At 37.7% G+C, this 16998-nt stretch overlaps 1 protein-coding gene across 1 annotated transcript; it reads right to left on the minus strand.

The window, feature by feature from the left end:
* Nucleotides 1-24: 24 nt before the first annotated feature.
* LOC144355897 (uncharacterized) lies at nt 25-16264 on the minus strand. Its single transcript, XM_085498315.1, is given in 12 exon segments — nt 25-81; nt 2183-3303; nt 3424-3459; nt 3835-4683; nt 4741-4775; nt 4777-5071; nt 8063-8110; nt 10799-11986; nt 12095-12130; nt 13411-14700; nt 15124-15174; nt 16204-16264. Coding segments are annotated over 12 exon segments (5067 nt in total).
* Between the last annotated feature and the right edge of the window lie 734 nt (nt 16265-16998).

Here is a 16998-nt window from a genome sequence, read left to right on the forward strand (position 1 = left end):
TACTAATACTTATAAGGTGACAAATCACTTAATGACAGCTGAAACACACTTAACCGATGACGATATTTCTGTTTGCGAAAACTAAGTTGCATTCGAGTTAGTTGATACCAATATAGCCATCGCAAGTTTCAACATTTGAACGAAAACAAGTTTACGTTGTATGTTGACGAGCCATGGTTCCGTATGCCTTTTCAATTTTGCCAAACGACACTGCCAACTTTAAAATGAACAGTATATGAGAAAAACAATCTATACCACATCACGTAGCTACGCTCAGCTCCGTTAGACAAGTTAACTTGATATTTATGTTCCTTTGATCAATGCAGCTATATTGAATCGTTAAATGTTATTACTTACGTCCATGAGAAATGACAACCAAACTTATTAGAATCGTCAAACATAAGCCATTCTTCAGATCCATGTTGAAACCCGTCTCGCTCACGACAGATACCGCACGATTATAGGTATGATTGTGTAAGCCCCACCAACACCGCACATTCACGCGAAATAAACCACGTGACACGTATAACTGAGAGACATCGCATACTTTTGAGGTAGATGGCACAGAGACAAATTTAACTATATAGCCAAATTAATAATAATAAATTATAATAAATCTTCTTCGTCTACACAGTTTAATGTATGAAGAGATTCCCCAAGTTATCATGTCGTCCTTTATAAATGCGTCAGTCAGTAATATTAATAGTTCGTTCTTAAGTTCGCAGCAATAAAAATACCACCGTTGACCAGGGAATGCGACAGATGTAACCGCCACTACATTACCTGGTTGCATACTAGTAGTATTCGGGTTATCTGTCCTTTTGGAATAAAGTTCAGGGAGGAGTAGAAGCAATATGATATCCCTCTGGTTAAATGCTCTCTTTGTCATTGTGATGGCATCTCCTGGAGTCTATGAAAACCTTTACAGGTTTTACCCATGACTAGCGGAAGTGAAGTGGGTGTGTATGTGGTTAGTTTGAGCCGAATTGTTTTTTCTCTAGCCGAAGGAAAAGTTTCTTTCTGGGATGACCTCATTTGATGATATTCATTTGAATATCTGATTGAGTGAGTGAAATCATATGAATCGCACGTGTATGTGATCTATTTGTAAATGAGAAACGTTGGGAGTGAGTCTTAGAAAGCAAAACTCTCTGGTGAAGTAATATGGAAGAACAAGTGAGTAGATGAGATGTGTGAGTGTGTGACGAATTGCATGTGTACGTAAAGTGTGGCAATGTGAAAAGATGCGATGACTATATGGGCCATGGGTCAACATCCGAGTCCCATTCATGAGATATGTCAAAAGTAATCGATTGAAAGGTATTCAGGTGTGATATGTTAACCCAGGCACTGTATTTTAAATCGTCACAAATCGAGTTTCTGACGGGTAAGATGATAGAATAATTTAACTGTTCATCAACTATTTTATAATCTGTAGATTTGTTCAGTAAATGGAAACACCACGAACAAATAACCAATATTCCCGAATTACGGAAATGTTGACCACGCGAAGATCGATTCATCGGAGATGAAAATAAGTTGTTTATACACCTAGTCTGCCTACAACCCTACTACGTTACGACCAGCGTCCTTTAAATTGTCACACAGTCACAACGATGGGAAGATTGGCACACATCCCAGTCACAGTAGTTCTGAATATGGTCGAAATATGACTATTATATCTACTATCCACTGTCAGAATTTGCATTTTCGTGTTGCATTTATTTGCACAAGCGTAAAACAAAGTATAATTTTTTCCATTTTTTATAATTCTTCTGCCTTGTGATATCCTCAATCAAACAAAAGTTGTTAAGTTGATGTATCTGACAACCGCAACTATGCCAACTTACCAAATTCAGAGACTATTATTATCAAATTAAAAATATTAAAATATTTTTAATTTGAAAATAATTAATAATAATAATAATAATAATAATAATAATAATAATAATAATAATAATAATAATAATAATAATAATAATAATAATAAAAATCACAAAATACTTCCTTATGTCGAAACTTAAATTACAAACAGAACGGCTTAGATATCGACAGTTAATATAGAAAGCATAGACAATGTAAGAGTAATCATCATGCTTGGCATAGTAATGGACATTGCTTCAACTAGAGGTGGATCATCAACTGGAGGTGGGTCATCAACTGGAGTTGGATCTACCGCTGCGTAATCGAAACGGCCAAGAACAGCGTAGTGATCCGAGAGATCGGTAATTGTTTGGTTTTCCCTGCAATCACTACTGTATGGGTAAATATGTCTATCGAACAGTCTTTCTTTATCCATACACACAGTGAACGGGGTATTGGCGACGTATTTAACGGATTCCTGACTTGAAGTCACTGGAACTATATGTGAGTAACTGTAAACGACGTAATCGACCCATTTTCCTGGAACCCAGTCAGGGTCATCACCAACTTCGATATCCCGGGGATCCTCCTCGATGTTTTTGTATACATTGTCAGTTGTTACGTTTATGTACCCAATGGTTTCCGGTAACCCTGACTCAAGGGTTCGAAGCATAGCGTCCAGCCATTTTTTTTCTGTATAGTAGTCAGTGTTCAAGTCACCACCGTAAATCACCGCTTCATCTTTTGAAATATTCTGTTTCATCATGAGTTTGTGCATTTCCATACTCTGCTTTAACCTTACTTCATATCCACCCCGTTCCTCGTCCCCTGCATGCAGATGTGTTCCAAGCACATGATACTTCCTGGTTAGATCATCCACCGTCTTCTCAATTTCTGCATATACCGCTCCTTTAGCAGACAGCCAGTCATCTGTCAGTAAGATGGTATTTTCATAAACCCTTTCTTCCCAATAAAGAATGGGCCACCGCGAAGCGATGAAGACACCACCATTTTCAGGTGGGCGTTTTAAGTCTACCCCTATAGTACCAGTAAAATACCTAAATCCATAATATTCCATAATCTGACGAAAGGAAGCACCATGGTTTGGAAAACATCCCCCCATGTAAGCTTCATTATAGATGATAGCATCAACGTCGCCATGTCGAGTAAATATCTGAGTGAGTATTCTACAGGTACGTTCCCGTTGTCCACTCTGATAATACAGTAATCTTAGCTCATATATATTGTATGCCAGGGTTTTAAATGTGGTGGCTGGAGTTGGTTCAGACAATGTAATTTCGGGGACAGCACACAAGACATTCTTAGCAGTACTGAAGTAACACTTGTCCCATACTTGGAAGTCAGCACTGCACGCATACTCTAGACCAAACATTTCACAGTAATCCGGTGTAAGTAGGTCACATTCGAAGGTTGCTCTACCTAAAAAATAAATACGAACGTATTTACAACTTTGTTGATATGATATTGAATGCTATCAACATTAATTCAATTTCAGTGACTGGCACAAGAAGATTAGAATAAAACATGGAATGTCCTTACCAAGCCAAACCTGTGGCCTATCATCGATACATTCATCTGTGAAGATAAAAATATTATAGATTAAAGAAAAAAACAATATCACATTTACGCACTCGAGTGATTTGATGATTTTTTTTCAAATTTATGTGAATGGGTGATCCTAAACCATAATTTGAATGGATTTTTCATGAATTGAGTATTGATCCTTCGAGTACTTTCAGCAAAACGAAATTTATGAACATTATGGGGTTATATTTCCACCAAGATATTTTCATATTATAATAGAAATTGGAGACCAGAGAACTCAGGAGATTAAATGCATCTTCAATATTATATGACATATCCCAACAGTTTAAATTATTTTGTAATGTTCAATGTCATACGTGTATCACAAATTCAAAATGCTAACATTTGTAAATGTGATTTAATTACCTGGAAGAGGGGCATCTGTTGCAATTATATCTGGTTGAATTGGAGAAGAGAAATTAAATGTCCCCAGTACGGCGTAATGATCAGACAAATCCGTGATGTTCCACCAGTCAAGACACTCGTCTTGGTATGGATATCTATGTTGGCCTCCTTCAATTGGAATGATTCCATCAGGGTCCTCCACTCGTTGTATTGGCAAGGCACGCATACAGACAGGGAATGGTTCATCTGCAACGAACTTGATAGCTTCTTGAGTTGCAGAGTTAGGCATGATGTGTTGATTACTGTAGATAACATAATCGATCCATTTACCGCCGGTTTGGATTCCACCTTCACCCCTGACGTCATTATTCTCATAGTCGTATGTTATATTGAGATCACCCACAATTTCTGGCATATCTGCTTCCAGGATCCGTAGCATCTGATCCCAACGTATATTTGCATCATTTAATTCCGTATTCAAGTCACCGGCATAGATGACAGGTTCGTCTTTGGGGATGTTTTGTCTTTCCATTAAGAGATGCATTTCCTTGGCTTGAGATGCCCGTACAACATCTCCAGAATTCCCGAACCCGGCTTGAAGATGAGTACCAAGGATATGGTATGTGCGAGTGTCTGATTCAATGGTCTTCTCGATTTTAGCATAAACAGCTCCTTTTGCTGATAGCATGTCTGGAGACGGCGTCCTGGCGTGTTTATAAATGGTTTCGTCTGCAATAATAATCGGCCACCGAGATGCGATGAAAACACCTCCATTTTCAAGTCTCGAAATAAGTCGTCTAGATTCTTGACCCAGAATATCGGTAAAGTATTCAAATCCATACTGGGTTAACATTTGTTGGAATAAACATTGTCCTCCATCGCGTTGAAATAGAGGAGGTCCAGGTAGAGGTATTTCCAAGGGGAAATAATTCTGCGTGAAGCAACCACCCATAATACAATTAAAATACAATTACGTCCACGTCACCATAAAGTTCGAATATCTTCTGAGGAATACGGCAAGTTCGCTCATATTGTCCATTTTGATAATACAGATAACGGAGCTCCCATATATTATAAGCAAGAACCTTCAGTGTAGTGGCAGGTGTTGGATCCCATAGGCTCATTTGAGGTGATACACAAAGCACGTTGTTCCCCGCATCACATGTGTGCAAACGACCATAGTCGGCCTCACACTCAAAATCTAACCCGAATAAATCACAGTATGACGGAGTTAGGTCGCACTCAGAAGTAGAATCACCTGAAACAGAATAAATATTGTTTTCATCCGCACATGTTTTTCAACGTGATAGGCTTCTTTGCGGAGATACACTAAAGTCATAATCGTTCGAAATACGGGTTAGAGTATATTTATAATATACGTCCGTAATACATAGTCAAATCCTGTACCACAGTATCGCTTTTCTAACTGGCTGCATTAATTTGTAATATGCCAAATTACCAGGTACAATATGTCTTTGTACCTAAATCGATAGGCTAACAATAAACTCAATATAGACAATTCAGCAAAATTGGCATAATTAGTTGAAATAACGCACCACCATGTAATTTGAGTTATTAGTTATTATTATTATTATTTGTATTGGTGGGACTCCAGTGAATTTCGTATAAAAATGATTTGGTTCAAACCCAAAACTTATATAGACTGGCCAAAGATATCTCACTACTAAATATGAGATAAACAAACATTTTTTATTTTGTTATTTGTTTTTCAGAAACTTTCAGAAAAGTCCCAAATGTCACTAATCAGTATTCACAAATCACTATTAGATTCTCTACTGTGAGTGTGATCATGTGTTTTCCCTCACAATGTTTTTAATTTCAAATTACATTTTCCGTTGTAAACAATTGTGAACAATATTTTAGGCAAGAGTATCAGTTGGCAATAGTGTTTTCTATTCTTGCTGCCCCTGGTTACAAGAATGGTATATTAAAGCGAACCTAAATGCGGCCTTAATTTATAGTTGTGTATATTCTAAACTGTATTCGAAATAATATTGCAGTGGTTTAATTTTGTTTTAATTATAACTGTAGCTTGGATAGGCATTTGAAGTGCTTGCAATTAAACACCTGGAGGCCATTCATGGAGGGGAATAAATAACGAACGAACATATTTAACATCCGGGTACTTTTCAAAGCTATGACGTTTTAGTATCTGATCGCATTCGTATACGCCATTGTATATAGCCGTTCATGCTGCCAAGCACTGTGTGCTACTAGTATAAACTCAACTTTTATATGCACATTGTGCTTTTTAAAACTTGGGTTAGAGCCTTATGCGTTTGAACCACAGTATTCTGAGAGTGGAAGCCCAATTGCGTTAAAGTACCGTACTTCCCCGATCGTAAGCCCCTCCCGAGTATGAAGCCCATCCCTACATTATTACTTGGTATTTACCGAGTTGAGAGCATTCACGATTACAAGCCCAGAGTGTTTTTACTGGGCGTCGACAATATTCTTTAAAATATGCGTGTAAAAGGTGTGTTTCATTTCTTAATAATCGTGATTGGCATGGTAGTTTGGTTCATGCTTTTAGTTTTATGAGAAAAGTCGCATTAATTTCAGAGTGCATGGCGAACGTATACAACGTGGTTCGCCGCGGCATCCTTTCTATTCTGTCATTTACTCAGGATGAACCCCGATGTTGCAATTCTGGAGTAATCCCTATTTCATCGAGTAGTAGCTTTCGAAAAGCCAAAAGTGTGATCGTTATGTCGTGTACCTGGTTATTGGGCATCGTTTACTTTGAGACTATCATGAAAGGCCTAGGGTTTCATTGAACGATGAGACATGTTGGCGACCGAGAAAGGTGTTTAAATTCTTCCTCCACACTCAGTTTACCCACGGTTACTATTAACCGTCATTTATATTTCGGAAATTGCGAATCGCCAGTTTTTAGGGAAAAAAATCTTTTTTTTCGTTGCAATCAGTGCTACAGATCGCATTTTAACATTGCGGTAATTCACTTCCGCATTGCGTTAAAAAATCATCGTCAATAATTGGAAAATTTCATCATTACGACACATCATTTTGATTGGTTAATGATAGACATGACCTGTTATGTTAAAGGAAGTTGTTCCAGGTCAAATCGTGCTGAAAAACCTCATGGTGGAAAATTGCTTTGCGTTGAGAGTTTTCCCACAGACCCTACCCATTATTTCACCGTAAATTCAGGCGGTATGTAAATCGTACTGTAATAAAATGTGTGTGTTTTTTTATGAACATGTTTGTTTCTTCATTGTAAGTGTCGTTCAAATCAATGACGCATTTTTTTTTCCAAAATAAGTATTATTTTCCTGAGCCCGGCGTGGTGAACGAATAATTTTTTTGGATAATTTTTCGTTGTTTGCAAGATGGTTACAGTGTTTAACCCCAAAACAAAATCATTTTTTCTGAGTTGGTCCTCGAGTACAAGCTCATCCCTTAATTTCCCCTTACGTTATGATCAGGGAAGTACGGTATACTGTGAAGATTCAGATTCAGATCAGTCCAGTGTGAGAGTATATCGTCGACGATGCCCCTTGTTCGGATGATAGTTTTATTTCAAATTACACGGAAGTCTGTGAACAATCTGCTTGGTGTTCCTGTGACACTTGTCCTATGATTTGCCAGTGCAGCCCCGTGAATACATGGACGAAAATATTTCCACCACCACCCTACGAACTCAAGATTGCATACTCCAGCATCCATACTTTGAATAATTTGCACGCCGCACAGTGCAGTACTGGAAACAGCATTTATTAGACAGTTAGACAAAAAACAAAACAAAATGCCTGTCTCGATCAATCGCACATCCATAATGTTTGTATGTCGATACGCTTGTAAATAATATTAACGTAAAAGTCGAAACAACCTAGACTAGAAGTCAATTCACCAGTCCAGCCAATTATGGCTCCCTAAGTTGCTTATATTTAATCAGATACTATTTTGTTACCTTACCTGTTTATACCTCATGAGGGCGTTTTTGTATGGCAAGATGGCGCAAACAGAAGTCCTTCGCAGGTTTATGGAGTCTCATATTTAAATTATCATAACTCTGAAGATAATCATTTTTTATTTTATTTTTCAAATTTATAATCAATATACATAACTTGATAAATACAAACACCAAAATAGGCTCTATTTAGTTCCCCTTTAAATTGAAATGCAGAAGTCTGTAAGATAAATAGTTTGAAGTTATGCATAGATTTTGCTCAGAATTATGCCAGCCGTTAAGTTAAATACTACTCACCTAACCATACATGTGGTTTATCACCTGGGTCACATCCATTCTCTGGTTCTGTAATCAGAATAATTGGTGTGGTACTTAACGTTGTGTTGCGTTGAGATAAGTGGTTATTACATCAGTAATACAGAAACTGCACAAATGTCTAAGTAAATGTAAATCATAATCGTCCTAAACTAGATTGTCAGTTCTGTATTATAATACCAAACAATTGTAGAAATAGTAGACTACGAAAATGCTAATAACTTTCTTCAATTGATTAATGATTTTATTTCAAAATCATATACCCATGTACAATGAGCGCCGGTAAATTAAACGGTTGAACAAATTAACCATCGGCGTAACACACCATGGTCAAATACTCCTGCCACAACTCGGAGACTTGCTGTCAATTACGCAATAAAATTATATGAGATGTTCACATGTACCCGGAATACAATTTGTAATCGATATTCTGTATTCTTCGGTCTGTCTTCTAATTTTAAATTTGACGAAAACTGGCAAAGTTACTCATTTGACGTTTAACTTGTACGTCATTGCAATGCGCATACTTGGCATTATAAGACTTAAAATTAATATATTCGGTCTAATCATCATGCTAGATGATATCACATGTCAGCATTTAACTATGTCATCGAACATAGGTACCCGCATACATTAAATAGAGAAATGTGGTTCTTAGTGTGAATGAACCAGTATTTTGTGCTTCCCCATTGAGTGACAGACTAAACCCAGTGTACGGTTTGATCCGCAGTTAAGTGGTCAGTGCGACATTTGCATCGGGGATCAACTGACCATAGGCATGTATAAGCACCCTATCGATGGCTAACGTAATACCTATATTCGATGAATTATGTGACGTATATTTCAAATTTATTGTTAAATAAAAAACAGTGTCAATACTTACGGCCATAAGAAGTAACAAACAAACTTGTCAGAATCGTCAAACATAAGCGTCCCTTAGAAGCCATGCTCTGAAGATTATTTGTGAGTGAGCTAGCAACACCGATCATTCAAACTCACACTAGATAAACGTGTGACATTATCGAAAGCTAGGAGATAACACAATAAGTGTAGGTGTGACGATCTAAAATAATTACCCTATCACCTAGCTGTACACGCTCAGATAACAAACAGACGGGTCACGGTGATTAACATATCTATCGATAATACTAATTGTTCGTTCATTGTTTGTAGTGTCATCGCCAATGTATTAGGTTATCTGGCTGTATATCGTTTGGTTCTTTTATTGCTGTGTTACCTGCTGTGTATGCGCGTATTGGAATAGTGTTCGATGAGAAGTAGGGGTCGGAGGATTGTGCAAAGGATTGAGGGAGGGGAGAAGAGGGAGGGAGTCAGGGAGGGAGTGATCAATCAATCAATCAATATATACCAACAAACGTTAACCTATAGAGGGCGTTTTAAACCGACCTTTGTCAAGAGAGCGAGTTACCTTCCAAATTTTAGTTTTCCTTGCGCCTCTGCGTATTTTACCACTAATGCAACTAATGTTGTGGGTGATTGGGCAAAACATTGTCATTTCTTTTCTCTGGGAAACACCCCAAATTTGATGGAGGATTGATCCAAATAAAGTCTTCATTTCCGAGCTTCCTTGACCGTGAACATATCAATATTTACGTTTCTGTACGCGATGACGTATACTCACAAACTAGACACAGATTATATTATCAGCGTAGCAAGCAATATATGTGAATGGAAACACAATTTTCAGGACCCAATCAATGGAGAACTGTACTCAGATGACCTTTCGATGTAATATGTGGGCATGGAGTTCAAATATTTTGAGTCAGAATAAAATTGCAGTTCGTCCAGCACTGTGTAAGTGTGTTGCTGACGGTCGACAACTGCTTATCTTCGAGATAGACACAGATCTGTAATCATATCTGTCAAGACTCATAGTCTGTTGTGTCTGAGAACGTATTTAAAAATATTTTGACAATGATCACGGTGAAGACAGTGGCCGTGTTGGTATGTACTATAATAGCAAGTATGATATTGTCACAGTAATTGTTTTTGACCAGAAGAATGATCTCTAATTTAGAAGAAAACGTATGGTAATTATCATCTTATTATTTTTTCATTATTAAAAATCCAGCAAATACATTATATGGTATCATAAAGGCCTTAAACCAAGAGTGCGAACAAATACACCCCGATTTTGGATTATAGTTGTATTTGGGTAATGCTAATTGGTCCGACTTTGAAATTCCACCCCTATACACTACTATGTTTTTTGAAGTAAAATAATATAATTTGTTACGTATGTCACTTCGCAATACATTCTTTAACTGAAACGATCATGTCTGAATTAATTCATATATGTGTAGAAAAGCAACACGTATACCAATCATATGGCAGTCTTAGTTAAAAGTGTGTAGCCAATTATATAAAACATTATTCTCACACATTCACTTTTAAATTATAAAATATTAGTTATTCAAAGTAATTAGCCATGTAACTGTGGCATTTAATTTAAGCCTTTTTAACCCTAACCCTATGGGTGCTCACTCACTTGTTGTAAAGGTTAAATGATATATAAGTGTACAATACAATTTCAAAATTCAGATTTCAAAATTCAGAGAAAATATGATATTCCATTCATCATAATAATAAAAATCCACAAAAAACATCCTTATGTCGAAACGTAACTTACAAACAGAACAGCTTAGATATTGACATTCAATATAGAAAGCACAGACAATGTAAGAGTAATCACAATGCTTGGCGTAGTAATGGACATTGCTTCAACTGGAGGTGGGTCATCAACTGGAGTTGGATCTACCGCTGCGTAATCGAAACGGCCAAGAACAGCATAGTGATCCGAGAGATCCGTAATTGTTTGGGTTTCTCCGCAATTACTACTGTATGGGTAAATATGTCTACCAAATAGTTTTACATCGTCCATGCACACGGTGAACGGGGTATCGGCGACGTATTTAACAGATTCTTGACTTGAAGTCACTGGAACGAGATGTGAATGACTGTAGACGACGAAGTCAATCCATGAACCGGGAACCCAGTCAGGGTCATCACCAACTTCAATGTCCTCAGGATCCCTGTGGATGTCGTTGTACTGCTTATCACTTGTCACATTGATGTATCCCATGCGTTCCGGTAAAGTTGATTCAAGGGCAACCAGCATACGTTGCAACCACTCCTGATCCGTATAGTAATCTGTGTTGAAGTCACCCCCATAGATCACAGCTTCATCCATAGAAACATTCTGTCTCAACATGAGTTTGTGCATTTCGATACTCTGGTTTAATCTCACTTCATCCCCACCGCGGTTACCGTCACCTGCATGCAGATGTGTGCCAAGTACGTGGTATTTTCTTGTTTCCCCATCTACAGTCTTCTCAATTTCTGCATAAATTGCTCCCTTCGCAGACATCCAGTCATCTGTCAGTACGATGGTGTTTTCATAAACCCTTTCGTCCCAGCGAAGAATGGGCCATCGCGACGCAATGAAGACACCGCCATTTTCAGGTGGAAGAATCAGGCCAACTCCGACAGTTCCAGTGAAATACCTAAATCCATAATATTCCATGATCTGACGGAAAGAAGCGCCATGCTGGGGAAAGCAGCCTCCCATGAAAGCTTCGTTAAATATAATAGCATCAAGGTCGCCATGTCGAGTGAATATCTGAGTGAGTATTCTACAGGTACGTTCCCGTTGTCCACTCTGCCATATTAAATAACGCAGTTCATATACGTTGTATGCCAGGGTTTTAAATGTGGTGGCCGGAGTTGGTTCAGACAATGTCATTTCTGGGACAGCACACAAGACATTCTTAGCAGTACTGAAGTAACACTTGTCCCATACTTCATAGTCTGCGCTGCACACATACTCTAGACCAAACATTTCACAGTAATCTGGCGTCAGTAAGTCGCATTCATCGGTTGCTTTACCTGATAAATGTAAGAATAATACTTATTGTATCAGTTGTTGAATCACGAATAACATAATCTTGTTAGACTCATTTTAAAATAAAGTGATATAGGCTTATAATTGCTTACCCAGCCATACACTTGGCCTGTCCTCGATACACTCAGCTGTAAAAGACAATTGCTACATTAGAAACATACACTTCAAGGGTGGGGGGCGTCGCGCCGCTTATGCGTGAGATATTGGTCCCATTATATTAACAAAGATGACGACTTTGACTTTTGCGCAGATCGACGCGGTCGAAACAGACACTACCGAGGTTTGATAATGTAATTTCTGTTTTGATTTGTAGGCATCGAATGACTGGTACATCGGGACCGGATCAAAACAGGCATTTATGTTTGCGATTGACAGATTGCGGCGAAAATCTCACAAAATTTGCATATGCAAGACGCGACGACCATAATGTTTGAAAACAGTTTTGCCTATACTTATTGCAAATTTGTCACTATAAATTTTTTTATTGTTAAGTTTTGCAAATATAATGAATATTATTTACCATTGGCCAAAGGTTTAGATCAACATTTATTATAAATATGGAAAAGTTTATGATGTGACAAATGTTACATAAATAATGTTGATGTTCATGATGATGATGATGATGATACAGTGTGTTTGTTAAATTTTAGATATTGATTTGCGTTTCTGGGGAAAAGGATTTGTATTTGCATTTGTATAGCCCAGTACTTTACTTATAAGAAATCACTAAATTTAAATATGTCTTCAATTAATTGCGATACGCGTTTGACCTGCATATGAATATGTATATATGTGAAAATCTACAATGATGGGCGAAGCTCGAGCGAACCATAGGACCTTATCTAATCAGACCTCCATGCGTAATTTAGTAGAAACAGTCAACTGTTCCATATTCATGTATTGATGGCATTATTATTAACCCGAACACCATGTTTACTAAGGATACTATTACCGACGTGATGTGTATCCGAGTTACGACTAGATAGGGGGCGCACCGAGACACCAGACGTCATATCAACAAATGATGACTGTGTATCCTGGTGTTAGATACCTAATCAATCAATCAATGAATAAATAAATAAATAAATAAATAAATAAATAAATAAATAAATAAATAAATAAATAAATAAATAAATAAATAAATAAATAAAGAAATAAAGAAAGAAAGAAAGAAAGAAAGAAAGAAAGAAAGAAAGAAAGAAAGAAAGAAAGAAAGAAAGAAAGAAAGAAAGAAAGAAAGAAAGAAAGAAAGAAAGAAAGAAAGAAAGAAAGAAATAAATAAAGAAATAAATAAATAAATAAATAAAGCATGCAATCAAGCCTAGCACATTACAAGCAAATGATGGATATGAATGGGGTGTTATATTTGAACATAAAGTATAATTATAAATATATTTATTGCGAATACCAGGTATAGGAGCCTCTGTTGCCCGCGGTTCTGGTTGGATCGGAGATGAGAAGTCGAATGTTCCAAGTACGGCGTAATGATCCGACAAATCCGTGATGTCCCACCAGTCAAGACACTCGTCTTGGTACGGATATCTATGTTGACCTACTTCCAGTGGTAGAGGGATTAAGCCGTCATCAGGATCCACTAATTGAATTGGCAGGGCACGCATACAGACAGGGAATGGTTCATCTGCAACGAACTTGATAGCTTCTTGAGTTGCAGAGTTAGGCATGATGTGTTGATTACTGTAGATAACATAATCGATCCATTTACCGCCAGTTTGAGTCCCACCTTCACCCCTGACATCATTATTCTCATAGTCGTATGTTATATTGAGATCACCAACAATTTCTGGCATATCTGCTTCCAGTATTTGTAGCATTTGATCCCAACGTCCATCAGATCCATGTAAGTCAGTGTTCAAGTCACCGGCATAGATAACAGGCTCGTCTTCGGGAATATGCTGACTTTCCATGAAGAGTTGCATTTCCTTCGCCTGTAATGCCCGTACACTGTTTCCAGCTTCCCCGAACGAGGCCTGGAGGTGGGTACCAATGACGTGGTATCTTCTAGTGACTGATTCAACATTTTTTTCAATATTGGCATAAACCGCTCCTTTTGACGAAACCATATCTGGAGATGGTCGCACGGTATTACCAAAAATGACTTCATTTGTACTGTTAATTGGCCATCGAGATGCAATGAAAACACCGCCGTTTTCTATTTTTGGCAGCAGTTGTCGCGTATCCTGCCCTAGGGTGTTGGTGAAGTATTGAAACCCATATTGAGTCAACATTTGCCTGAAAGAGCATCCTCCAAGTCGAAGAGGGATAGGCTGAGGGATTATAGGTATATCAATTGGAATTTCAATGGGTAAATGCTGCTCAGAAAAGCAGCCGCCCATGAAAGCCTCGTTGAAGACAATCACGTCTACATCATTATACAGCTCAAATATCTTCTGAGGAATACGGCAAGTTCTCTCATATTGTCCACTTTGATAATACAGATAACGGAGCTTCCATACGTTGTAGGCTAGAACCTTCAGTGTAGTGGCACTTGTCGGACTCGATGATACGGACAGTGGCGGTGATACACAGAGCACGTTTTTATCGCCCTTTTCATCACATTTATGAGGTAGGGGAACAAGTGGTATTGGTATTCGGGACTCGTAATCCGCATCGCATTTAAAGTCTAATCCAAACATATCACAGTACGACTCAGTGAGATTGCACTCTGACGTGGAATCACCTGCAATCAAATAAAAAATGCATGTGATCAAACATTCGGCATATTACAAACAGATTAGACGTTTTATAGATAGCAGATCATCTTTATACTATTCATCCAACCAGAAATGCTTAGCGTCTCTGAGTTATAGTGTAATTGGTTGATTTTACATTACCCACATCAATAATCTCACAGAATAAACATTTAAACATTTTATTTCGCTTGATTTCAAATGTCCATGAGTGATGATTATTATTAACCTTTTATGAATACTGTTTTGTATTAATGTCCTAACACTGATTTTTATAGAAAATATACAAATTTGTCTTTTGCATATACTTTCGTTCCAAACAAATGTTTTGTGCCAGATAAAAAAACACATGAAGTATCTAATATCAATAATTACGTGACACGTACAAAAGATTGTGATTGTGAATGACTCACCTAACCAAACATGTGGCGTATCTTCTGGATCACAGCTGTCACCGAATAATACTGTATAAAGAGAAATATATGTACATGAATTATTTGTTCACATCATATCAGTGTTACAGTTAACTATCCTAGTGTCCTAGTGTACTGACACATGTCAGTATCGTTACAGTTAAGTGTCCTGCTGCACTGACACATGTCAGTATCGTTACAGTTAAATATCCTAGTGCACTGACACATGTCAGTATCGTCATAGTTAAGTGTCGTGTTGTACTGACAAATGTCAGTATCGTTACAGTTAAGTGTCCTGTTGTACTGACACATGTCAGTATCGTTACAGTTAAATATCCTAGTGCACTGACACATGTCAGTATCGTTACAGTTAAGTGTTCTAGTGTACTGACACATGTCAGTATCGTTACAGTTAAGTGTCCTAGAGTACTGACACATGTCAGTATCGTTACAGTTAAATATCCTAGTGCACTGACACATTTCAGTATCTTTACAGTTAAATATCCTAGTGCACTGACACATGTCAGTATCGTTATAGTTAAGTGTCGTGTTGTACTGACAAATGTCAGTATCGTTACAGTTAAGTGTCCTGTTGTACTGACACATGTCAGTATCGTTACAGTTAAGTGTTCTAGTGTACTGACACATGTCAGTATCGTTACAGTTAAGTGTTCTGTTGTACTGACTAACATATGTCAGTTTCGTTACGGTTAAGTGTCCTAGTGTACTGACACATGTCAGTACCGTTACAGTTAAATATCCTAGTCCACTGACACATGTCAGTATCGTTACAGTTAAGTGTCCTGTTGTACTGACACATGTCATTATCGTTACAGTTAAATATCATAGTGCACTGACACATGTCAGTATCGTCATAGGTAAGTGTCCTAGTGTACTGACACATGTCAGTATCGTTACAGTTAAGTGTCCTAGTGTACTGTCACATATCAGTATCGTTACAGTTAAGTGTCCTAGTGTACTGACACATGTCATTATCGTAATAGTTAAGTTTCGTGTTGTAATGACACATGTCAATATTGTTACAGTTAAGTGTCATAGTGTACTGACACATGTCATTACCGTAATAGTTAAGTTTCGTGTTGTACTGACACATGTCAGTATCGTTACAGTTAAGTGTCATAGTGTACTGACACATGTCAGTATCGTTACAGTTAAGTGTCATAGTGTACTGACACATGTCAGTATCGTTACAGTTAAGTGTTCTGTTGTACTGACACATGTCAGTATCGTTACAGTTAAGTGTTCTAGTGTACTGACACATGTCAGTATCGTTACAGTTAAGTGTCCTGTTGTACTGACTGACACATGTCAGTTTCGTTACGGTTAAGTGTCCTAGTGTACTGACACATGTCAGTACCAATACAGTTAAATATCCTAGTCCACTGACACATGTCAGTATCGTTACAGTTAAGTGTCCTAGTGTACTGACACATGTCAGTATCGTTACAGTTAAGTGTTCTAGTGTACTGACACATGTCAGTATCATTACAGTTAAGTGTCCTGTTGTACTGACACATGTCAGTATCGTTACAGTTAAGTGTTCTAGTGTACTGACACATGTCAGTATCGTTACGGTTAAGTGTCCTAGTGTACTGACACATGTCATTATCGTAATAGTTAAGTTTCGTGTTGTACTGACACATGTCAGTATCGTTACAGTTAAGTGTCATAGTGTACTGACACATGTCAGTATCGTAATAGTTATGTTTCGTGTTGTACTGACACATGTCAATATTGTTACAGTTAGGTGTCGTGTTGTACTGACACATGTCAGTATCGTTACAGTTAAGATTACTAGTGTACTGACACATGTCAGTATCGTTACAGTTGAGCGTCCTAGTGTACTGACACATG

This window comes from Saccoglossus kowalevskii, chromosome 4, assembly GCF_978046115.1.
Source record: "Saccoglossus kowalevskii chromosome 4, keSacKowa6.1, whole genome shotgun sequence".
NCBI classification, from domain to species: Eukaryota; Metazoa; Hemichordata; class Enteropneusta; family Harrimaniidae; genus Saccoglossus; species Saccoglossus kowalevskii.